Here is a 25475-nt window from a genome sequence, read left to right as displayed (position 1 = left end):
ACAACAACAATTTATTTCGTCAAGCATGACAACAGCATACCGTCTTCCGATTCGACTCTTGGTTTCTCAAAATCATCAGGAATGAAATGGTCCTATAGTTTGTCCATGGAGAAAACAAAGAAAAATAGGAATGTTAATAAACCTACCCTGTGACAGTGCTTAAAATATCTAAAGTGTAAGTAGTCGCAAAATAAAAAAGAGTTAGGAAATCTATAGAAGACATTTTGAAGCAACATTTTCTGTGTAGACCTGGTGCTTGTTTAAAACACGTTATTCATGGGAACCGCCTCCTTTTACTTTGTAGCACAACATGCTCACTTGAAATGCATGTTTGTTGTTTCCATCGAGCCGCGCGAATCAAGCACTGCAGCTTGCTTGACATGTATGTACGTTTTCTTCAAACGCGGCGCGCAAACCGAATGAAACAGTGGAGAGCTTGCTAGAAAGTTCGTAGTGCGATGTTTTCAACAGCACTAAGTGACTTGAAACATAGGTACTGGGCAATTTTCAATAGCGCAAAACAAAGCGAGCCGCGCGAACCGAACAGTTTACTGGAAACAATAGCGCAAAGCAGAGCGGGCCTCGCGAACCGGAGACCTTACTTGAAAGATAGGTACTGGGCGATTTTCAATAGCATGAAACAAAGCGAGCCACGCGAACAGAACAGCTCACTCAAAACCACGTGTGCTAGCTACATAGTGTTCAATAGCCGCACCCAGAGCGATGAGCGTAAACTGGACAGGTAAAGTTTAGCGGTCACACGCAAGTACAGTCACTTGAAAGCAATAACTGTCCAGCAAACTAGTTATTCAAGAAACTTACCTCGCACAAGCGGGTGTTCTTCGAGGGCGCGAAGTTTTTGCGGCCAATTCTGTGGAGCCACGCAGAACGTCGTTCACCGTCGTCCTTCCAGCACGGAATAGAGAAAAATGCCTTCCCGGACTCCGTTCGGTTGCTACACCCGAAGGCGCAGCAACCAGGCATGATGATGGGTTATTTCTGACGCCTGTGTTCGCAAGCGCAACGCAAGCGTTGAACGAAACGGCGAAGTGCTCTCCGTGCGCGGTGCGTGCGCTACGGGTTCGACGTGCCAACTGAAAGGGCTTGGAAGAAATATGGCGGCAAAAGGTCACATGACACGAGCGCCCCAATCACCGGTGGCCGCGGCAGGAGGCGGCGCGCGGAAAACAAATGCGATACTCTAAAATTTTTCCAGTGACTCTAGTCCGGGCCAAGAGCTAGCGCCTTCATCGTCGTCTTTGTCGCGCTGCCAAGCATCGCGTTGATCCATGTATGGATAGCTCCGTAACAGTATATATTGGAGCCGACCCGGAGGCCTCTCATGACCCCACATGATTAACCGTTCTATTGCGAGAGCTGGACCGCTCCACCCCACTCCATCCCCAGAACTCCCCGACACCTAGTGGCCGCTCCTCGCGGCGCACATCAACCACATAAGACAGCGATTGAAACGCAAGTTTCCCACGAGCTTTGATTTCCTAGTCCCAGACAACAACGCACCGCCTACTCGTTCCTTTCAAACCTCGTACCGGACTTTCACGGCGCTTCTCGTCGTTACCAGGCCGCTTAATCAAACATCGAGGCGTGCTCTTACCCAGTGCATAAAGTGTTCGAGTACGACAACGCTGCATCGAATTCCACTATTGCAGCGTCATCACGGCTCGGCTGAAGTAAGGAGTTGCACCACGCTACTCGTCCGAATGGCTGTAAACGGGCACGGGCTTCAGGTCGTGCTACAGTATCGCCGTCAAGTCACCCGTTTGTGTCCTTTGAGTGGTATCACATGCTGCCGTCAATGAGCATTGAGTTATTGCGTTTCTTACCCATCTCACACCTCCACGCGGCTCGTTCACATAAATGCAATCGTTTGTAGAAGTCATGCACTCGTCGTTACCTTAGCACTCGTAGTGCTGCTGTCGTCACAAACACACACTCGCGTTAATTATAGTTCACTGTACTCGTTACACATATACTGGATTACCACAAATGCATTAGTCAACGTGGTAACGCTTTACGGAACCCTACCCGCCGCAGTGGCTTGCGGGCTATGGTGTTGCGCTGCTAAGCACGAGGTCGCGGAATCAAATCCCGGCCTCGGCGGCCCGCATTTCGATGGGGGAAAAATATAAAAAACGCCCGTGCATTGGGGGAACATTAAAGATCCCCTGGTGGTCATAATTAATCCGTAGTCCCTCACTACGGCGTTCCTCAATGAAATCGTGGTTTCGGCACATAAAACCCCAGAATTCAGAATTCAACTCGCGGAACCCCAAACAGTGCTGCACAGCCAACTGCCTGTAAAATGCTTCGCATAATGTCGATTCCCACAGTGCGTGGGGTCTGCACTGTTCTTTTAGGTGGCTTCGTAATTCCGTTTACGGTGATGACGTCGCCCAATCATCCATGATTTGCTTCTACGTTCTTCGTTTTAGTTGGCGCAAAGTCTGCGTGAGGATATCCAGACGCTGCGCTGACTACGCAAGCGGGTGGAAGGTGGCAGCGATAAATGAAGTGGCGGGTGTACACAACCCTTAAAGTAGCCAGTGTGAGCTTAGACAGACTGTGACATTTTTATTATTTACTTCACAACAATGTTCACTACTGCTTTATGATCGGTGTGATATACACTCAAATTTTCAGTTTTCACTGTAGTTACATTCTTTGCCAAGGTTAAATCAATGCACGTTCCGCGAATGGTGGTTGGTTCTTTTGCATTGGTGAAGCACACGAGTGCTAACTCTTTCCGTGGTATACCCATAGTGGGGTATTCTAGAAAATGAACCGAAGCAGTTACTATGCTGGAAGGGTTTCGAATGACGTCAACCCTCTTTCAAGCAGCTGCATAAGCTTTGCAACAGCTGCAATCTAATCTTACGGACCGCGCCGAGCCTGTTTCCGTTGTTTTCCCGCAGCCCTTATCATCCATCATGTTGGCTCATCACTTTGAAGCTTGTTTTTGCGGTTTTTCTTGCGAAAACGAGTGCTTAGTTGTACGCTGAATGCCTGAATTCAAGTAAACTATACTGTTATACCTGCAATTGTTAGCGGTTCGTCGGGATCGTTTTTTGATTACAACGACGGACACGACAGAACCCTTGGATGGTAGAGGTACAAAGCTTCGCTTTAAAACAAATCTAATAGATTTAACTTTATTCAATACCTTTCTTTCGGCTGCAAATACTCGCGTTGCCGTACTCAGCACTACTTGTCCTTAACTTGCGGGGCTCCTTACCGGAAGGGAAATCTCCGAGCAGGGCTACGTCACGGCCACGTGAGATCCTGGTAATGCAATCTTTGCTACAGAAACTTTAGAACCCGGCGTACAAGGCGTGACCACACAGTTGAAAAACCGTATTGCGGTCTCATGTTTTCTCGGCAACCATTGCACCGATTTTGATGAGGTTTATTTATTTAAATGAGAAAGTTAAAATTGGGTGACTGTACGAAGCATATTTTTGGTTAGGTGTTCAGTTAGTTTATAAAGATGGTTAATAATTGCAAAACTTCAAAAAACGATGCTATGTAAAATTTACAGCTCTTTATCTCAGCAATGCAAATCATATCACAGTTCTGTAAATTTACGCCTAATACGAGTAATGCATTGTAAGCATACAAAAATAAACTACTAATATGTGAGTAGAGCTTTGCAAAACTGTTGGAAACATGGTAAAACATCTTTGTAAGCTGTAAATTCTTATACCAAATTCGTCCGCTAGAGCCTTATAGGCTCTAACGGATGCAGTTTCCACCAAAATTAGATTTATTCAGCATTGATTCATACACAATGAAGGTCTTGGATGGCAGTGCTGCAGAGTTACGAATTTGAGAACATCCTGTTTCTTGTTTCGACTCCGACCCCTCCGTGAAGTCGGAGTCGGATGCCCTTGGTGTCACCGTAGGGCCTGCGCCCGCCAACAGCTGGTCGAGATGACGACGCCAGATGAACTTGCCTCGGGGTGTGGTTACCATGACTTTGAAAGAGACTGGTCCAGTCCTCTTCAGAACGGTTCCACGAACCCACTTCGTTGAGCCTCTGTAATTGCGAACTAGAACACTCATTAACACAAAAACAGTTACTGTTGCTCCTCCGCTGCTGCATTTGGGTGAACTGACTGCGCATCACCTTCCCCTCCACTGTAGGCTTCATTGCATCTAGCCTGGTGCGCAATCTTCTACCCATAAACAGGTTAGCTGGAGCTTCTCCAGTCGTAGGTGAGGCGTATTTCGGTACGCCAATAAGAAGTTGTGAAGTGTTTCTTCGACAGACTCACCGGGAGGTGACTTGCGTAGAGCCGACTTCAACGTTTGCACGAAACGCTCTGCCAGACCATTTTTGCTTGGGTGATAAGGGGCGCTCACGACATGTCTGGCCCCGACGTCCCACATAAACACCTTGAACTCTTCGGACACCAGTTGTGGTCCATTGCCGGACACCACTGTCTCCGGCACTCCGAATCTGCAGAAAAGTTCACGCAAGCAGGCAACAGTACGCTCGGACGTTGTGCTCCGCAAAACGAACACTTCCGGCCACTTCGAGTGCGCATCTACAACCACTAAAAACATAGTTCCTCGGAAAGGTCCCGCGAAGTCTAAGTGAATTCGCCTCTACGGAGCGGTCGGCCATGCACAGGGATGCTGAGGTGCCTTAAATGGATCATTTCGTTGTTCCTGGCAGGCTTGGCAGCTTCGTACCTTTGCCTCTAAGTCTGCATCAATTGACGGCCACCAAACATCGCTGCGAGCCAGCTCCTTGCTCCGGACAACGCCGGGATGACCTAGGTGCAGTTCGTCGAGCACGGATTACCTAAGGGGGGACGGAATAACAACCCTCAGGCCATACATGAGGCACCCTTGATGCACGCTGATCTGCAAACGTCTGTCGAAAAATGGTTTTAAGCTCGCATCTCGCAAGTACAATGGCCAGCCTATGGTTGTAAGCTGGACCACTTTACTGAGCACAGGATCATGTGCTGTAGCGAGCGCAATCTGTTTGGCGGACACAGGCATAGAGTCCAGACGCAAGGCATAAAAGGACGTGCCGTCCTGAAGACGGCACGTCCTCGCCTTCCGACGTGCCGTCTTCAGGACCCTGGATCGGGAACCTTGAAAAAAAAAATCTGCTTCTGCGTTGTCACTGGACTTTTTTGTACACGAGCGAGTACTTGTAAGCGGACAACGTGACCGCCCATCGCTGTAAGCGTGCTGCTGCAATTGGTGGAATGCCTGTTTTTTGCCCCAGAATTGTTTGTAATGACTTGTAATCCGTAATCAACGTGAAAAAGTTGTCGCAGTTTCACCTGAAAGGCGAAGCATCAATTGCGATAGCAAATTTGTAGAGAGCTATACGGAGTAATGATATTAGCTTTATCAGCTGTATAAACTTGGACATGCAGCAGCACCGGCAACACGCAGAACTGTTGTCGACGCCGTCGGCGTTTTGCCCGCGTTCGCTCAAAATGCGTGCGGCGTTGGTGACTGTTGCCGGTGCCTCTGATATAAATAGGCACTTGGTGCCGCAGCTAAACGTCGCCTCCCTTCCCTCCCGCTACGCTTGATTCCGAAGCGTGCACTTCTTCCACGCTCTTTTTCGCCGCTTCCATGGCTAGTGCTCGTTCTACAGCTTTCTGGAAGGTTAGCTTGTTGTCATCCGTGAATAACACGCGCTGTATATCTTCTCAGCATAGGCCGCAGACCGCAGACAAAACGGTCCCGCAGTGACTGATCGAGGGCGGATTCGAATTCGCATGTCTGTGCCAATTTCCGCAACTGCGCAACATATTCCGAGATTGATTCAGTCTCAAGTTGCACTCTTCTGTGATATTTTGCGCGTTCGCTAATTACCGACGGCTTCGGTGACAAATGGTCACCAAGAAGTTTCTTTAAAAACTCGAAGCCTTTAGCTGACGGCAATTCCGGCGCGGTCAACGACTTGAAAAGACTATGTCTTTGGGCCTATGAGACTCAAAAAAGCGTGTACCTTGTCGTCCTCGGGGATACGGTTGACCTGAAGAAACGACGACAAGCGTTCCTCGTACGACGGCCAGTCGCTTGCGGACTCGTCAAAGGGCTCGATGTGTCCCAGTCGACCCACGATTTGCGTCACTGCACCCGCCGCTGCCAGACCTTCCATTGCCATGTCAGCTTGCCGCAGAATTGGTCAGAATCCCATCCTTGTCGCCAATGTCGTGTTTTCGTCGGGGGGAAACCGCAGACGAAGGAAGAAGGCGTAAGCCCAACCAAACGTGGTTTATTCCATGACGGCTCGTCGGGGAATGCAGCCCGGTCAGGGGGGTGAATCTTCCTATACCTCCCATTGGTTGTTTTATAGCAGACGCTCAGTCGACGCTAGCGCCAAGGCGCACTTGGCATTAGCTGGAGCGTCGTCGTCTTCTTCCGCAGCTGGCTCGTACCAACGTAGCACAACAAAACGACGCGTAGAACAATAATTTCGGCCCCTTTTGCGTGGTGTTCTGGCTCCATGTGCGTGGTGGTTTGTCGCCAGCTGTGCCTTAGCACAGGTGTCAAAACGGATGATGGATGGCTCACTGTTATACCCCTCGCCACCACCGATGCCTCTTTCACAAGTGCCGCAATACTCGGTGGGGGCGCGTCCCACCAATCGTTGTGCCCCTTTGTCTCGTGACGTAGAGATCGCGCTGGCGCTGTTATCAGCAGTTGCCCAGACTCGCTATGGGATGGACGCTCATTTAACATCTTCCAGGATCCTGACGTCAGGATTCTGACGTAGCCGCGCAGTGTGCCACGGCTATGAACAGGGGAGTGAATCTTCCTATACCTCACATTGGTTCGCCTATAGCAGACGCTCAGTCGACGCTAGCGCCAAGACGCACTTCAGTTAGGCCCTAGCGGATGGATGACGGTACTACGGTGGTGAAAAAAAGAAAAAAAAAAGAAAGAAAAGCGGCGCGATTTTTTTTACCCTCCCCCTTTCGCTATAGAACTTTTTTTCTTCCTTTATTATGATAACGTTGTTCCACTCTTTCTCCTTTCCCTCTTGACTTTCCTATTCCTCCTCGCAAGCCTCGCCTCATGCCACGCGCAATGCTCTTTTTTTATTTCTTTAGCTGTCCGCGGCGCGCTTTTTTTTTTTTTTTTTTTTTGTCGCGGGCGTTATCAGACGCACCACCGGACCGAAGCGCGTGCTCCGCGCTCCTCCCCTGTCCGGCCGTGCCATTCGTGCATTCGTGCTGCGTGCTTGCGCGCAGTGGATTCTTTTTGCGTTTTCATGCACGCAATTCCGTTCATTATTACGATCAAGCAAGCATGTGCCCAAATTATATTAAAAAATAATTGCACTTACAACACAACAGTTCTTTGGACTCACTTTATTGTGTTCGTTTGCGAAAACCAGAATTGGAGCAGACAGTGCAACACACTATAGAATGCAACAAAACGCGGATGGTGTTCCATGTTCGCACATGTAAAAAAACATTTATTGTAATTGATGTATTGTATGCATGTAGTGTATGCATTGTATGTAGTGTATGTAGTGTATGTAGTGTACGTGTATGTAGTGTATGCATGTAGTGTATGCATTGTAATGGCCAATGCGCAGAATGGCTTCTCACGGCCTGCTTCTCGCTCGGTCCATAAAATCCACCTCCGTGAAGGGCACAGAGCATATTCTGCGGTTGTTGACCTTGTCTCTGGGCAAACCCATAAGGTCCATCCTTCCAACGTAGGTTAAAAACGCTTCCATCCTGAAGGACAGTGAAGATCATAAATTATAACATCGCAGTTGGAACATACAAAACAGAACTCGTTTCGCATCGCGGCAGAGTACTAGTTGTACCTTAATTCTCAGAAACGCATTTTTAAACGATTGCGACCAATTAGATAAAAATAAGTGCAAAGCGCACACCTACACACGTGTTCCTTGCGATACGCACAAGTGGTACTACATTTATCAGGAGCTTTTTGTTCGCTGCTTGTTGGCACAACGATTTACAGCATCGTTGTGGTGTTTTCAAATCAGCCAACTGCTGCCTCACCACCGGACAGCCATGTACGACTGCGCACCATTACTATCACAAATAAAAACCGGGAAGTAAATAGCACGGTGCTCACCTGTTGTCTTTAGGGATGCGGTAGAATTTCACGTCGCATGGCTCACTTCGTCTTGATGTGTTCGTACACCACTGAACCACACACGAACAGCGACAGCTGCGAGACATGGCGGGAAAAAAAGCCGACAAACGTGCAACGGTAGGTTACCACAGGGACCACACTGCTAGCACGGAAGGCGAAAAACTGACCGTATAATGCCAGAAAAAAAGTTCTGCCATTTTGGCCGTTATCAGCACAGCCGACGACGAGCGCTGCCGCGCCGCCGATAGTTGAAGGCGAGAGAGAAACGACAAAGTTGAGAGAGGGTTGACAAGAAAAAAAAAAGCGATTTTGGTTCCGCATCCATCTCATGGATGGCGCTGCAATTCGCGTGGACAAAAAACCAGCGGAGTTTCCGGGGCCTGGCCCGGTGGCCACATGACTGGGTTAATATAACAAGCGGTCACGATATTCGCGCCGCCGCTATCGCTCTAGCGGCGATGATAACACAACACACTCTAGGCTATAAATAAAAAATCTGCTTTCTATAATCACTAGAATTTAACTTTCTCTCAAATGCAGCAAATTTCATTCAAATCGGTCCAGTGGTTGTGAGTGAGTGAAACAACTTAAGACCAGCTGATTGAGGCCTGGGCCTAGGCCGCGCCAGGGGCGGTAGAGAGACCCTATCTCCCGGCCGCCTCTCGAGCTCGCTGGATGGCCCATAGTTGATCTTGCAGATCTGAGCTGATCTGCGCGGCTTTCCACCGCGCCCCAAGTTGTATCTTGTACATGTGCGCAATCCCATAGAATGTATTCTAGGGTGGCGTGTTCTGTCCTACATAATTTGCACAAGTCATCTGGGTAGATGTGATGTAGCTGCACCGGGTTGGGGAAGATTTGAAGTCGCCTCCAGTCAACCGCCTGAGATCTAATTTGGAGCTAGAAGGTGGGAATATGCACCTCGACTTTTGGTAGAAGCGGGTGATGTCGCAGAATCTGAACATTCTGTCCCTCCCCTTCCAGGCCTTCCCTCCCGTTCCTTCGGGGGAAGCTTCTTCGCGAGCGCGGTAAATAAGACCTCGCGCGACGCGGTGGGCTTCCTCGTTGAGGTTTGGAGCGGGGGACTCACAGGAGGTGTGGGCTGCGAACCAAATTATGTATCTGTCTTCGAATTCCTCCGATTATAAGCTGGGCTTTCGCGTGGAGTATGTTAGCGGCCTCGGGCGATATTCTTCCTCGCACATAGTTTCTGATGGCCGACTGCGAGTCGCTGATGACGTATCTCCATTTGGGGGAAATTAAGGCCTGAGCGATAGCTACTTCTACAATTTCACTGTTATTAGAGCGTATCGAGCACGCGCTTATGCACTCGTGGTCTGGGTTTATTACTACTGCGACGTAGGATTCATGACTCGGGTACTCCGCTGCGTCCACGAACAACACCTCCTTGTCTCTACCGTATGCCTTGAGTAAAGCTCCAGTGGTTGTCTCTCAAAAACATTTCTTCGTTTTTCGTGTATTTGAATAGGCGGCATGGGAGTTAGCCCCGAGCTGAAGCCTCCTCTTAACAGCCGAGGCTGCGAAAATCTCAATACGAGGAACACATAACGTTATGTCTGTAGGGCTTGAACTGATCTCAAGTAACTTTAACCTAACAATGTACTGCTTCCTGAGTCCGACTAGTTGCGTGTCTCGCTATTAAAATGTGCAGTACTAGTTGGCGTGGCCTTTACTACGAAGTGACAGCTTAAATATGCGCAAAAGACGACCTCTCAAGTATATGGGATAGCACCACGTGTTGTAGATCACGTTGCCAAATGCAGCTTCCCATTTAGTCACGTGAGCCGATCGCATTTCCTTGTAAGTCTGGCATCCCTTCTCTTCTTTTTAACATGCACTTAAGTTCTTGCTGCGCGATGTAGGAACAAAATGTTTTGCTATAGTTTTACATTCGTATTCGGAACCCTACGACGTAACTGGCGACAAAGACGCAGCAGAGCCTATGGCAGCGGATGTTTATCTGAAGAAAGGTTCGAGCGCAGTTCGTGTAGAATGTGAAACAGTCGCAAAACGATCTATTATTAAATCGTAGGAAATATTATTCTTACATCGGGCGAAAGAAATAACGAAAGTTCAAGTGAAGCAGAAGATAACCATGCCAGGTTTCACCAGCTTCAACTACGCCACCGGTGTCGCAACGCATGCTTGTAGCATAATTCTGAGTGGGCTGAAGGGGAAAAAACATTTCGGTAAGCAGCATGTAAGCAGCATGTAATGTTTGTACCGCGAAAAAACCCCGCTGAGCCCAATGTACCAAAATGCAGAGAGGTAAACAAATTCTACAATAGGAGTTGTGTTGTTGAGACGTACCCCCCAAAATACCTCTATGGTTCACTTGAAAACTCCGCAATTTATTTTTTTCAGCATTCCGCTCGATGTTTCCTTTAACCTAAGCACAGCGGGAAAGTAGTGAGGGCCATTTTCATCACGGCGACGTTAGGGCAGCAATCCACGTACTCTGAACGGGGTGAAATCGGTTAAGTGTGTCACTGTATGTTTGGAACTAGTAACTCAAGCAAAAAAGACCATACGTTGGGCAACATTCCCAGAAAACAAGTGGGAACTTCTCAAGCAGCGGTCAACATTCTAGGTAACCATACAACAGTGGCTTTAGTCACATAGCTATAGTATTTATGGACCGTTTTTTTTTTATAGTAAGACTAGAGAAATATAATAATGCCTGCCAAGATGACTTACAACATGAACGTCAAGACAGCTTCATCCAGTCCTACTGCGAGTATTGGTTCACACCGTATCTTCGACATGGTGCGACTTCTCCCTCGTTGTCTGCATTTATTGTGTTTGGTGCATTGGTTAAATGAATGAATATAGCACTTATCACGGATATGGCTCTATGGCTTAAGTGAGAATGTATGGGGTCAAAAAAGAGAGGAGAGACACCATGGGAGTCAGTGGCCACTCCCGAAGATGTCACCGATTGCTCTTTTAGAGGAAATAGATCAGTTTATTTTCATATGTTTACAAACCATTGTTGCCAAAACATCTTGGCCCTTAGCAATAGCGCTAGTTATCGTGGCACCTGCTTCGTGTGCGAAAGCGTAAAGCACCTCAAGGGCACCCCTCGCATTCACTCGCAGTCGAATCGAAACCTCGAGGTTGGCCGCCAAGCTTTGTTGCTTGGAACGCTGGTCAGAGAATGCGCTGCGCTCCCATCACCATCATAATCAGCAGCAGCAATGTTTTTATGATTGATTTCTAAACTACGGCGCCGGTTGACACCATCCAATGCCTGCAAGTTTTCTCATTTCATCGCACCACCTAATTCTCTGCTGTCCTCGACTACGCTACCATTCTTTTGGCGTCAAATCTGTAACTCTAATCGGTTATCTGACCTGTCTTGTCCAGTTTCATTTCTTACTCTTAATAGGATATCAGCGACTCCCCTTTGCTCTCTAATACACCCAGCTTTATTCCTGTTGCTCAGCATTACGCTTATCATTTTTCGTGCCATCGCTCGTTTCGTGGTCCTCATCATCATCTAAAGTTGCCAGTTATTACCGGCACTTGCGATGCGATTACATGCGCTGCACTGCCATAACAGGTGATAAACGCTTGGGTGGGCGTCCGTTCTGTGTGCTGGGCAGGTGTTTGGTGCACTAAAACGCGCTCGTTCGACTTTAGGACATCTCTATCTGACGTCAGAAATGTATATTTCCATACAGTTGAGCATATAAATACATAGGGTGTATGCCAGGCTTTCGATTTTTACCAAAATTTCTGACATCGTCAGAATTTTCTTTTTATTTACTAAATATTTCCGGAAGTTTTGCGTCTCCAGCACTCGAATCACAAAGAAGCAACGCTCTCCTTGGTCACCTTGGCAATCGCAATGTGAGCGCATTGCCTATCCACTGTTGTGGGTACCTACCATATAATTAGGAAACAGTGTCGTTTTATTGTCCCTAGGGACGTCGGCACTAAGCTTCTGCAACGGAGACATATGGCCTCTTTAAATTTATAATTGTCACAAAGGTCCCGTCATGTTAACTTTGATTTTTTTCTTTTCTAATCGTCACATTCATAACATCTCTTCGTTATTGCATTTCATAAAATTCTTAACACAGAATTCTGAGAATTAAGCTTCTTTATTGTGGCTATACGTTAACCTACGATTAATATCGCTTTATTGTCTTCTGTTGAATTTTACAAAAAATAATTTTCTAGTTTTTGTTTCTACTGTACCGCCCGATTAGTGGCCTAGCATGCCCCGTAGTGGGTTGCACCATATCACCTAGGGTCAACCAAAACCAACCGTTCCATCGCCAACGTGGTTCACTCGGGGAATCTCTTCTGGTCTGACGCATCGCGGGAGACAAACGTGCTCGCCAACTCGCCACGCTGGTAAGTTGGCGGAGCCATGGGTTCAGGGCAGTGAGAAACACAATCAGTATCAAGCTTTGGCTTCGATTAACGTTGTTAAGATTTTGTTCGTGTTCGACGGGTGCTAACCTCGCCGACCTCACCGGTCATCGCAGCAGAGGGGTGACAAAGACATTGCTATGCTCATTAAGGACAACTAACCTGTACAGGCGCCTTAAGCACTGACCGGTGTACAATAACTTTGCGCGCCGATCCTGTTTTCCTGCTCTCCCCTCTAGTCCCGTCGACTGCTGAGTGGATTCGGCTTTCGTCAGCATGGTCATAGTGTATGTGTACGCATCAATGCCATCCGGTACCATGTTACTATAGCAATCAGGTTTCGGTGACGTGTTACCAGGTTGTGGTGTAATCAGGTTACGGCTTGTAAAACTACGAACTTTGTGCACTTGTGTAATACTTAGCGATTTTTATCAATGCGGAGTATTGATAATGCCGTAGTGCTAGCAAACATCGAGGGCGAGCGTTGAGGGAAGGCGCGAGCGGCAAACAGGAGAGGCCTGGGGAGGAGAGAGAAAGAGAGAGAGACAAAAGTTTATTTTGATGGGGCACGGAGAGGGGTGTATCTCCGTGGTGGGCGAAGCTTTCAGTCCACGGCCCCAGCGGTGGTGGCAGCACTTTCGGCTCTGGCGACCACCTTTCGCTGTTCCTCCAGTGCCGAGCTGGTCAGCACCATCTCCCACTGATCGTGCGTTGCGTTTCGGTTGGGGGAGTTATTGGGGTTCTTTTGGCATGCCCATGTGGTATGGTAGAGGGTAGCTCGCTCTGTAAAGAAAGGACAAAGAGATTGATAAAGGGTGGGGCACATCGCGTGGAGAAGCGTGAGGTGAGGATAGGTGTAGGTCTGGAGTTGTCTCCAGGCCGTGGCTTCAGCTCTGGTTAGGGATGGGTGCGGTGGCGGCATCGTCCTTCTCGAAAGGCGGTAGTGCTGAAGTATCTCTTAGTAAGTGTGCAGTAACTGTGGACTGAGGTCTTTTGGCGTCTCTTGCATTGCCCGGTTTCCAGGAGAGGAGGAATGTTGCTACCTTTAGTTTGTTCAGAAAGCTTAGCTTTACTGGCTATAATGTACTTGAACTAGAGGTAAACCTGTCGTCTGGCCGAAACTTCGAAGCACTGACGGCGTCAAGTTGAAGCGCAGCTCATAAGACCTGTCGCTTCTGAATATTTTTCTTGGTTTCGCTTCGTGCTTAAATAATGCATATTGACATACTGATATTTACATTGCGCCGCGTGATGGCGAGAGATATAAACCAACGAAAGGCTGAGAGAGGCCAATGAGACGCACGTGCTGTTTGCTACCCTACGCATGGGGAAAGGGTGAACAAGAGGAGGCTTTAGCTTGCCGCTAGGTTGCGCAGCAGTGCTTCCAACAGTCCAGCGCAACAGGCCTTCTAGAACTAACGTGTTTCCCCTGGGCCAATTTCTCCTTCACGAAATGGAATCGTCGTTGCGGGTTTGTCTTTTTTGTAGTGGTCACCGGTCCTGTTTCCCTAAACTGTGCAGATATGGCCCGGAAAGGGAAGGCTCGAACCACGGCGGCAACCACGGAGTCCGGTGGCGGCCAAGCAGGACCTGGAAAGCACAGTGTTGAAGGTTCCAGTGATTCGGGTACCTTGGACTGTGACCCAGGGTAATCCTTCTACTTAATATACTGGCTATCATAACTGAATGTCGCCAACAAACTAGTAAAAAAAATTGACGGTTAAACGAGAGTGGAGATCACTGTATGTTGATAGGAGCTGTGCATGCTGGTAGAATTTTTCCTCAGTTTGGAAAATTACTTGGTTTAATTACTTAACCTTTAATTAACTTACCACTACGATAAGGCGTCAATACAAGAGTTGTGCAAACCCGTCGGGGTTGCGTCGTTGGTATAGGTGTTGCGCCGCTAAGCCTGAGGTTGTGGGATCAAATCGCGGCCGAGGAGGCCGCATTTCGATGGGGGCAAAATCAAAAACACCTGTATACAGTGCATTGGGTGCACGTTAAAGAATCCCAGGTGGTCAAAATTAATCCGGAATCCCCCACTATAGCTTGCCTCATAGTTATATCGTGGTTTAGCACGTACAACGCTAGAATGTTTTGAGAGTAGTGGTAGATGTCAACAAATGTCAGATAACAGCGTTTAAGGCAACCCAGGTTTTGCGTGGTCCCTTTTTTTTTTTTTTGAAGTTGAGAAAATACCACGTGACACCGCATCCTGCCCGCCAGCGATAGCAGCGGTCTCAAACGTTGAGCCTCTATCGTCATCTATTCTCCCTTTCATACTAGCCGTGCTACACTGGAAGCTATGCAACAAGTTCGGTAATTAATTGCAAAATGTGTAATGCTGCGCCTTTCGTGGTCAAGCTTCATGGTCGCACACGTGAGGCGCCGCGACGGATTGCAGCAATTTGAAAACCCGTATAGAAAATCAACCAAACGCCAAATGATCTAAAACACCGTATTAACATCCATATAGCGCGCACAGCTTCTTGATTTTTTAGGGATAATCCCCCCCCCCCCCCTCCCCACTAATGCTTGTGCCTAATTAAGGAACACTTTCACTTTCACGTAGCTGCTGGTAAAAAACTATTTCTGGGTGGGAATGTAGCAACTGCAAAAAGTATTGCTAGCCTACGCGGCGTTGCATGCTATGCATAAAACGCAGCTTCACGCTGATAATGACCGAAGATGCGCGCTGAAATCTGCTGACGCGCCTGGAAAAGAGCGCAGTCACCCGTTCCCAGTGCGATAAAATAAACCTGCATTGGATGCCACTGTAATTCCTGACACGCGGACGCGCTGACGCGTGGTATTTATTTTTTCGCGGTCTTTGTTCCTTTTGTTCGACAACAAAACCACCACACAAGACCTCTTAGGTTGCTATAAATGCTGTTATCTCTCATTTCTCGGCATGCTCCATAACTCTCGCTTTGACACGTTGTCAATTGGGTGAGTTAATTGAGAATTACTGAATTGAACTTTATAGAATAAGAAATACAGCGGTTAGCATTAGCAACCGCCATCAACATTACATTGATCGCCGTTATTGTGAAGCCCTCCGTCACATTTTAATTTATCGTTCGGACTGATGTCTTCGTGGCTGTCATCTTGGCGTATATTAACACGTCTAGAATCGGCGTAAACAAGAAACGTGACAGCACGACAGGATCGTCTTGCGCCAAGCGACAAATAACCCTGTGAAAAGCGGCCACCGTAAAAAATCGGAAAAAAATGTACGCGTGATAATATGGTGCAATGACGTCATCGTGGCCGCCATGATCTGGTATGGGCAACCAGCGTGGCAACAGCGCCGCCGTAACGCACAGCCAAGCGAGCTGGTTTTCAGCAGCGCATGCTGCGATTTCGCGTCACCAATTTTCCCGCTAATCTTGAGGTACATGTGTCCAGATTCTGGCTTGACTGGGACCCGGCGTGCTAAAACGTATGAGCGCAATTTCGCGCCTTTGAGAACAAAATGACGTCACTTCTGTTTTTAACGGATATGACGCCAAATTATTTTTTTCTTCCGCCGGAAGTGTTTCCTCCTCACACAGATGACGCTAAGCCCCATGAACCGCCGACGAACTGCCATGCTTTGAACGTATGGGCTTCTATGGAAGCTTCGCTACCAGGTATATTTACCTTGTAGCGTCTCCTGGCCAGCGCTGGTTCCTAATTAGCAGCGCGAGCTGCTGTGTTGGCGACGTCACGTGACAACTGTCTATTCTCGGCGGAATTTTGTAGGGACAGCCGGTACACGGTGTCCCGCGACCGCGACGCCGTCTATAAAAATGCAGTTCCACTCAACGTGAAAGTTGTGCAGAGCAGTGATTCGCCGGTGGTTCCCTTGTGCTTATCTTGTGTTTAGCTTTCCTGTGCTGGCGAGCAACGTCTCGGGCGTGCACCGTTTGATCAGCCCTGCGTCGGCGCTGTCTTTCAAGGGCGAGCGTCCGCTGTCTCTCCAAGCGTGCTTGCTGCTCGGCATCCATGGCGGGAACGGCTTTTCTAGGCGCGCTCCTCCTCTCCTGCCAGATGTCACGCGCTGACTGGAGGCTCCTTCCATGATGATGATGATGATGATGATGATGATTTATTGGCATCCCCTTTGAAACGGGGCGGCGACAAATAGTCACCTAGCCTGCTTGATTTAATCAGGTATACTATACATGTTCTTTATCTTGCATTTTTGTATACCTATCATTATTTTTCTTTTTCAAAAATTTACCTTGTACCGCTGCCTATGATTTTAAGAGATCAGGTCGCATCCATCTTTTCCCTACTTTTTTTCCACCAGTACTCTAATCGTCTCTTGCTGATCTCTACGGCTGATCTGTTTATGTTTCCTTCCACTTTAAACCCAAGCGCTTCTGGGAGTTGCACGTTACCTACGGTTCTCGCTGGGTGGATCCCGTCGCATTCCATTAGGATGTGCTGAGTGGTCTCTGGATCTTTACTGCAGCATACACATGTCTCATCTAATTCCGAATATTTGTTCCGATATGTTTTCGTCCTTAGGCAACCGGCTCGAGCCTCAAATAGCAAGGCACTACCCTTTGTGTTATCGTACAGATTTTCCCTTCTAATTTCTTTCTTCTCATTCTTGTAAATCTCCATTGTCCTTTTCGTTTCCATTCTTTGCATCCAATTCACGGTCTCTATTTCTCTCACTTTCTTTCTGATGACCCCTGGTTGTCTATTTACAGTTTCGATTATCCTGTACTTGGTTGCCAACTTCCTTGACCTCTTCCTCCATTCTGTGTCCACGCTTTTCATGTAGAGATACTTGTGCACTTTAGCCGCCCATTTATTTTCATCCATGTTCCTGAGCCTTTCTTCAAAACTAATTTTGCTTTGTGCTTCTCTGACTTCAAAAGAGGCCCAACCCATGTCTCCATGCACTGCCTCATTTGTCGTATTACCGTGTGCTCCCAAAGCCAACCGGCCTACTGATCTTTGGTTAACTTCCAAACCCGCCAATATATCCGATTTTAAGCATATAATGGCATTTGCGAATGTTAGCGCTGGCACCATTACTCCTTTCCAGATTCCACGCACCACCTCATACTTATTGTGGCCCCACAGTGCTCTGTGTTTCATTAATGCTGCATTCCGCTTCCCCTTTATTTTCAGATTATCTTGGTGGTTGCTTGAGTAATTCTTTCCTTCGTTTATGTGTACGCCGAGGTACTTATATTGCTTCACTATGGGTATTACTTGCTGTTGAATTGACACCACGAAGTTACTCGTGTGCTCATTAAAGATCATAATCCCTGATTTCTCTGTGCTAAACTTAAGGCCTAGATTTGTCGCTGCGTTCCCACAGATATTCGCAAGTATCTGTAAATCTTTTTTATTGTCCGCTAGTAGCACAATGTCGTCTGCGTACATCAGTCCAGGGATCTTCTGTTGCACCATTTGTCCATTACGCATGTAGGATAAATCAAAACCTAATTCGCTGTTTTCCAGTCGTCTTTCTATGCCCTTGGCGTAAAGCGTGAACAACAATGGTGACAGAGGGCATCCTTGCTTCAATCCTTGGTGAATTCCCACCATTTCATTTCCTTTTCGGCCTTCCCATGCCACTGGTATCCACTTGTGGGGTGGTAGCGCCCTCTCGCGCTGCGCTGGTATCAGCCGGGCGGCAACACTCCAATTGCTAGTAGGTACAGCGTTTGACCGCTGGCGCCACGCTGCGCCGCTCGCGCGTACCGCGTTTCTAGGTGGTTTCTTTCGCCGAGGGCGCTCAAACGCAATCATATGGTTTGCATGAATGCAACCCTTGGAAGCGTGGCTGTATGGCTGAGTGGCTACGGCGCTCGCTTTGAGATCATGCGTACGCTGGTTCGAATCTTGCCCGGGCTAGAATTTTTTTCTTAATATCACGCTTTTCTTTTTTTCCCTCTCTGTTTGCCAGCGTGATCGTTTGAACCCCGGTGCCACGGTGGCAGCCGTGGTACCGGGCGCCGACGCGAAGCGGCGGTCGTTGGGGTGTTGCGGAGCGCAGCGTAGCAACACCCCAAATAAAAAAAAATACTGCTCCAGTCAGGTAGACTGCTGCCTCCCTGATAGTGAGATTATATTTGGATCATCAAAACAGTGATGCGTTTATAAAAGTTGTCGCAGTTTCACCTGAAAGGCGAAGCATCAATTGCGATAGCAAACTTGTAGAGAGCTATACGGAGTAATGATATTAGCTTTATCAGCTGTATAAACTTGGACATGCAGCAGCATTGGCAACACGCAGAACTGTTGTCGACGCCATCGGCGTTTTGCCCGCGTTCGCTCAAAATGCGTGCGGCGTTGGTGACTGTTGCCGGAGCCTCTGATATAAATAGGCACTGCGGGCCGCATCTAAACGTCGCCTCCCCCACGGCCTCTCGCTCGTCGGAAGAAGGCGCGTTTGCTCTACATACATGGTGATTGTGAAGGAGAACAGAGACGCCTACTTCTGCCGTCCTTAAGCGAGCACGGCGCAGAACGCGCGTTTGTTCTCCGCCGTGCGTTCACTCCCCGTGAAAGACGCGCCCCTCGCGCCCTTTCACTCGCACATACAGCGTTCGGCGCGGCAAGATAGCGCCAACCTTTCCCTTTCCCTCAAGAACCACTTATCATCATCGGCAACGATTTCTTCTCCAAATGACGTCATACGGAACCTCACGGCGACGGCGACGGCGACGGCGACGCCGACGGCAGAAATCTGCTTTTGAGTGTCCATATAATTGCTATCGCAATAATACCACCGATCCCAACAGGAGGCAGTCACCACCAGCCCAGCGTTTTCTCTGTCAACGCCTCCTCCGTTCCAACGGCGGCGGCTAGAAACATGGTACGCGCGAGCGGCGCAGCGTGGCGCCACGCCAGCGGTCAAACGCTGTACCTACTAGCAATTGGAAATACGCGCAGCCGGGCGTGTTAGAAGCGTGGTGGCGCCCTCTGTAGCGCTTCGCCGGTACAAGCCGAGATTGTTAGAAGCGATTTTAACGAATTTCTGTTAATTCGATTAATTCATGAGTGTTCCTGTATTTTATATTATTCTGAATCCAGTTTAATTTTACCCGCTCTTGCGCTGGTATTGACTTGTTTTGGCCCTGTTACGCGCTTGTGTTTTCTGAGCGTGACGACATGACACACTAGACGCCGACAGCCCGGAAGTGCTCCGCACTTAATACTCATACTTTGCTTGACAAAAGGATGGCTGACTTTTTCATCACCGTCTCGTAGGGCCTCCGACAGGTACGAGGTGCCGCGGACGAAGTGCGGACGCAGGCGACGGCGCGACGCTAGGTCCAGGGTGTGCGGCATCTGCGAGAAGACCTTCAGCAACCGCTCGGCCGTGCGGAGACACCTGGTGACGCACACGGGCGAAAAGGCTTTCTCGTGCACCGTGTGCGGCCGGCAATTCGCCCTGAAAGGAACGCTTGTGGCCCACGTACTCACTCACTCGGGAGCCAAGCCCTTTCAGTGCCGTCTGTGTCCTGGGGTGTTCGCGCAGCGGTGCTCGCTCAACCGCCACCTTCGAAGAACGCACAAGAGAGAGAAGTGATTTTCGTCAAGGAGTCCGAGGTTCTTGTCATCCACGCTTGGGATGTTCGTTCGGAGGACGAGCCTTTTGCCTGCAGATGGAAGTTGGCTTCGAAAGCGAACCACGTGACACCGAAGCAATGAGCTAGTCGATTGACGTTCGCATTAGACAAACAATGCCAAATCGGGCCAGTACACTCAGTACCTTAATTTGTTCTCGTTTGTTGTTGCACGATTTGTCCAGTGTGAAGCACGCGATAAACGCCGAGCGGACAGCCATGAAAGAGTGTTGTGCGGTCGCACTCGTACGCCGCAGTCGTAACGAAACCGTGGTTGGTCCAACACAACGCCGCTACAATTCCAGGGACGAGACCAGCCATGGTCGTGCCGACGTGTGCGACACTAGCTTGTGTAAAGCCTCCGAGCCGGGTTAGATGTCGCCTGGCGGGCGAAGGGAGATTTTGTGTGTGATGGTATCAGTCTTTTTTATTTGTTGTTGGGCGGGAACCGTGAGTTACAGTAGACCGTGTGTTAGCCCGGTCAGTAGTTTTGCACTGCACATAAGTTATTGCTGTGATAAACAATGTGATGAACCTTAACATTCTTTCAGTCAGTTTAATCGCGTGGATTTTGTGTGAAAAGAACAAGCTTCTACGGAAACATTGATTGATGGCTTGACTGAATCAAACGCAGCGTCTCAGACCGCTTGCAAGTAGCATTTAACCACCGCGCGGGTAATAATTAGGGGTGTGCGAATATTCGAAACTTTCGAATAACGAATCGAATAGTGTCCTATTCGATTCGGTCTTCGAATGGAATAGTCACTAATCATAAATGCGAATATTACAGCGAAGTTGTTAAGGGCTAACTCTTCGATGGTCGCGCCCGGATGTAGAAAAAATTACACCATCTTCCCGTAGGGGAACCCTGAGTAGTATGCGAAGCAGCCATGGGGTCGACTCAAGTTCCCATTACGCGAGCTCTCGTTGCATCAGTAACAGCTTCTCGGCGGCGTTGACGTTTCCTTTCGGCTTCGCGAGCCCGAAGTTCGGGATCGGCCTGTCGCCGCTGCCGTTTCGTGGCAGCGGCTCGAGCCCTCTTAACACAGCATATCCACGAAGTGAATGATGATGAGTGGGCGAAGCACCGGGGGATCATTCGGGCAAAACGCCGGAAGCGTTCTCCGGAAGCCGGAAGCTGGCTTCCGGAAGCGGAAGCGGAACAGGAAGTGAAACCGGAAGTGGACGGGAAGTGGAAGCGGAACCGGAAGCCAGGTTCCGGCTTCTGGAAGCCGGAGCTTGGCGTACATGCGCAGTAGGGGTGCGGACGCCGCACGGCGGAGCGAGGGTGGGAGGGAGTGACATAGCCCCGACCATAAGCTGCTTCAGCGTTGGTGATGTGCTTATGAAGAACGTGCCAACCTTTGCCGTACACCCTATGGCGGTGTACCGTAGCGACCATAAGGCCATGGTCCCTGTGGTCACTAAATAAATGAAAGCCACCGGATCATATATATTTCTTATTTAATAGTTCACATCTTAATAGTTATAATTGGAAATACATAATTCCCACCATAGTACAGCTTCGCTGGTCTTCCACCTCCACTCTAGTGGAAGCAGGTATCACAAATTTGTACACTGCATGTAATAGTACATCTAAAGCGGACAAAATTGACGTATTGTACATGGCTGTTGAATACATCACGTTAATGTGAAAAGGACTTTTGCAAAACCCGTGTAAAATATTGTATCAAATTCACGTAAAATATAAATGAATGCATGAAATGTATTTTCTTTGGATGTTTAACGGACGCAGTTTACGGAACTGCGATGTGTATTCTCGGTGCAGAGTTAAGGATTTGTAAACTTCGTGCTTTTATTGTTTTGAGACTTACCAATGTCTGGCAAATATCCGTAAAACAATTTAGGCCTGGAGGCCCAGAGGCTATTTAGAGTCTGAAATCGGCCTAGAGGTTATCTCAGAAAAGCATTTCCGCATTTTACATGCATTTGAATAAGTGGCATCAGAGTTGGCGCCGATCTAATACTTTCTCTTAAGGTGACATTTCTACTAAACATAAAGTTTGTGAAACGCAAAGTTCGTTCGGGAAATTGGAAAACGTTGCGGATTACGGCAGCGTAACACTTGCGAACGCTTGCTTAAAATAGTTTTTTGCAAAATCTGTATTTGATCCACACGCATTTAACGTAGCGCACAAATATTTCATAGAGGTCTGCCCATTTGTGTTAACTGTGTTCTTGATGTATTTAAGTCATTGCAGGGGGGGCTAAATTATACGCCGCACGTAAAGCACTCTTTTAATGCTACATTTGAAAGCAACATTTCTTAGAAATGCCGACATTAACCAACATATTTCGAACATTGCGTACGAACATGCATTGCGTAATTTTTCAAGGATTTACGCATTAGCCATAACTTGCGTCTTATTTTCACGAAATACTAACAAGGTACCTTGCCTAATTCACCGGAGACACCGGAGAACCTAACTACAAACCTTGCATGAGGCATGAACGTAGGGAGAGAAACCAGGGTTTAGTAATTCTTTCCAAAGCTTCTATATAAACATAGATCACGAAAATTTCACTACAGCTTAATTTTAACATTACCATTATTTTCTCGAATTTAGGAAGTACAGCGAATAAAGGCTGTGTGACATTCGGAATGCTCGAATAAGTACCTTTCTACAAAGGCTGTTTTAGGCTACAGAGATGAAACTGTTATTGTTCGTCACACACGGCATGCTTCGAATTCGAACAAAACAAGAACATCGCGTTTTGTATAGTTAATCAAGGAGACCACAGAATGACAACTGCCGTGTATAAAGTGTAAATATCGGGAGGAAATTTTTATACAGTAATTATTTTCAAAGCCCATAATTAGCCTAAGCACTTCAAGCTGTCGGTGCACGCCACCCATAAAGTGACCACCATTTTCTTTAAATATGAAATTTCTGTCTTTTATGAATCTCCCACTGAAAAGGAACACATTTTAGGCGTTTAATATAAAAAACCTAAACCGAGTTTTAAACAATTTTAGTTTTACTCCTAAATAACACAGACTATTAAGAATTTGCCCATAACAATTCTCGCATTTCCTCATATACACTTTCGAGTGATTTAGTTTTTTTTTTCAAAGATTTAATGGCAAAAAGCAAAATGGCAACAAAACTGGCATATAGCGTTTTTCGAGCGCTACCAGTCGCATTAACAACTTTCCTGTAATAGTGTCTTACACCGTTATCATCACTCAGATAAGCCAGCAGGTAAGAGAGAGAGAAAAGGATAAATGAAAGGCAGGGAGGTTAACCAGGATTGAGCCCGGTTGGCAACCTTGCACTGGGGGAAGGGAAAGGGGAGGGAAAGATTAAGAGAAGGAGAGAAAGTTCGATTTGGATATCACCAACATAATAAGTTTTCTACTCTATATCACATATGGTCATCTCAGTCCAGATTACAGACCGAAAATCGCAGCAGGGCTTTTATGGCCTTTTGTAGTTGCGGTATGCGAGACCATGGTCCAAAGATCTTGTTCAAGGTGAATGTTTTAACGGCGGAGCTGTTTAAGCCGGCCGTAATGTCTGCCGACTGCCACTGCGTTGCCTAGCAACCACCTCGCGGAGCGTCGCGCGCTATGCTCAGGAGGGAGAAAGAGAAAATAAGAGCGAGAGAGAGTGCGCGCCTCGCGCGCTATGTTCGGGAGATAGAAAGAGAAAATGAGAGCGATAGAGAGAGAGAGAGAAAGAAATTGTAGCAGCACCAACGCGCAGAGGTGCTGCCGACGCCATCCACGCTTCCCCGTTTCCCCGCATTAGCGTCGAACGCTCGCGGTGTCCGTGACTGCAGCAGGCGTCTCTGGCGGCGGCTCGGCCGAGCTCCTACCAGCTGCGCGCTACTGCGCATGCGCGGTGACGTCATACCTGCGTGTCGTCTGCTGCGCGCCTGCCCGTATACTGTGCATTGCATTCGCCCCACTTCCCCTACGTGTGCTCGGACTGCAAGCGCTTCGCGAGGCGTTCCCCGATGCCACGGACCACGAGGAAATGCTTATACACTTCGTATAGCTTAGCATCACTTCGTATAGCCAGGACCAGCTAGGAACTGATCAGCTCCTCTGTGTCTTTAGCCCTGCGCCACTAGTGCAAGCTAAAGCCCCGCTACCCCGATTTTTTTCTATCCAACTGATTTAGAGCTGTAGTCAGGTCATGTCTTTCCTTTTTAAGAGATGGGCAGTAGCATAGGAGGCGTTCTATATTCTCCTCGACACCGCAGACATTGCAGTCGTTGCTATCGGTCATTCCATTCAGACATGCATATGCATTGGTGAATGCAATGACCCAGCGTAATGGCACATCATTGCTTCCTCACTCCGCGGAAGCCTAGGTAATGCCGAGAGAATGAAATGGATGCTGGGTAAATTCTTGTGTGTGCCACTTCTCCAATGTCATACGGTGCGCTAGCTTGCTTAAGTTATTGGCTGCGTCAGTCTTCGATATAGGTATAGAAACAGGTTTTCTTCCTTCGTGTGCTTTCCTAGCAGCTTCGTCGGCGAGGTCGTTACCAGAAATACCGCAATGACGCGGCAGCCACTGAAACACGATGTCGTGTACTTTCGCGATCAAATGGCGGTGCGTTTCTCGTATCTCCGACACGAGTTGTTCACAGGACCCGCGACGAAGAACTGACAAATCACATTGTACGACCGCTTTTCGGTCGCAGAATATTACTCACTGATTAGCCGGTTGGTTGTTACAATATAATCAACGGCTCCTCGGAAGGCAACAGGATTCCGAACCGGTCGATGTTGTGACGTGAGAAATCTTGTATCTGGTGCCTATTGATCGTGATGGGATAACCACTGCGCCGGGGGAGCTGGTCTGAGTGGAAAATCCATCCGTATATATGTGGACTCGGTCAAAGTAGAAAGTATGCAAACAATCCAGTGTTGCTTGCTTCAAAGTCAAGGTAGACAAGTCAGTCTTCTTTCGTATTCCTGGAAAGGAAATACGCACATCAGGTTCGTGTAAACACCACAAGACTGACGGAGAACGTCCCGAGAGTGTGAAGGCAACACCACCTATAGAAAGCACAAGGCCTACGCACTCCATTCATGACCAGCGGCCAGACGTTTCATATCACTTGTTCGCAAGCAACACAATGTCGTCCGCATAAAATAAACTTGGAAGCTGCTGCTCAACTGTTGTGCCGGCTTGTTTGTGTGAGAGGTTAAACCCGATATTGATTCCTTCTTGCGCTCTTTCCATCCTAACCACGTATATCATAAACAGCAGCGGGGATAAAGGGCAGCCCTGTCTCAGTCCCTTGTTTATCAACTTTATCCTCACTCGTCATCCCTTCTCATTCAACGCAAACAGTATTTTCTCGGTAAATCTCCCTCAATAG

General features: G+C 48.1%; 1 protein-coding gene across 3 annotated transcripts in view; it reads left to right on the top strand.

The window, feature by feature from the left end:
• Nucleotides 1-25475, top strand: part of LOC119434058 (gastrula zinc finger protein XlCGF57.1-like) — a 37122-nt gene that overhangs the window by 8339 nt on the left and 3308 nt on the right. For 2 of the 3 annotated variants that reach the window (XM_049658513.1, XM_049658512.1), the window contains exon 2: nt 14053-14179. In XM_049658513.1, coding sequence (XP_049514470.1) covers nt 14053-14179 — 127 coding nt within the window. Of the gene's footprint in view, nt 1-14052; nt 14180-19755; nt 20595-25475 lie in introns of those variants that run through there. The other variant, XM_037701371.2, reaches the window with a different exon arrangement.

The sequence above is a fragment of the Dermacentor silvarum genome, chromosome 11, assembly GCF_013339745.2.
Source record: "Dermacentor silvarum isolate Dsil-2018 chromosome 11, BIME_Dsil_1.4, whole genome shotgun sequence".
Classification (NCBI taxonomy): Eukaryota; Metazoa; Arthropoda; class Arachnida; order Ixodida; family Ixodidae; genus Dermacentor; species Dermacentor silvarum.
This window is presented reverse-complemented; position numbering and strand designations above follow the sequence as displayed.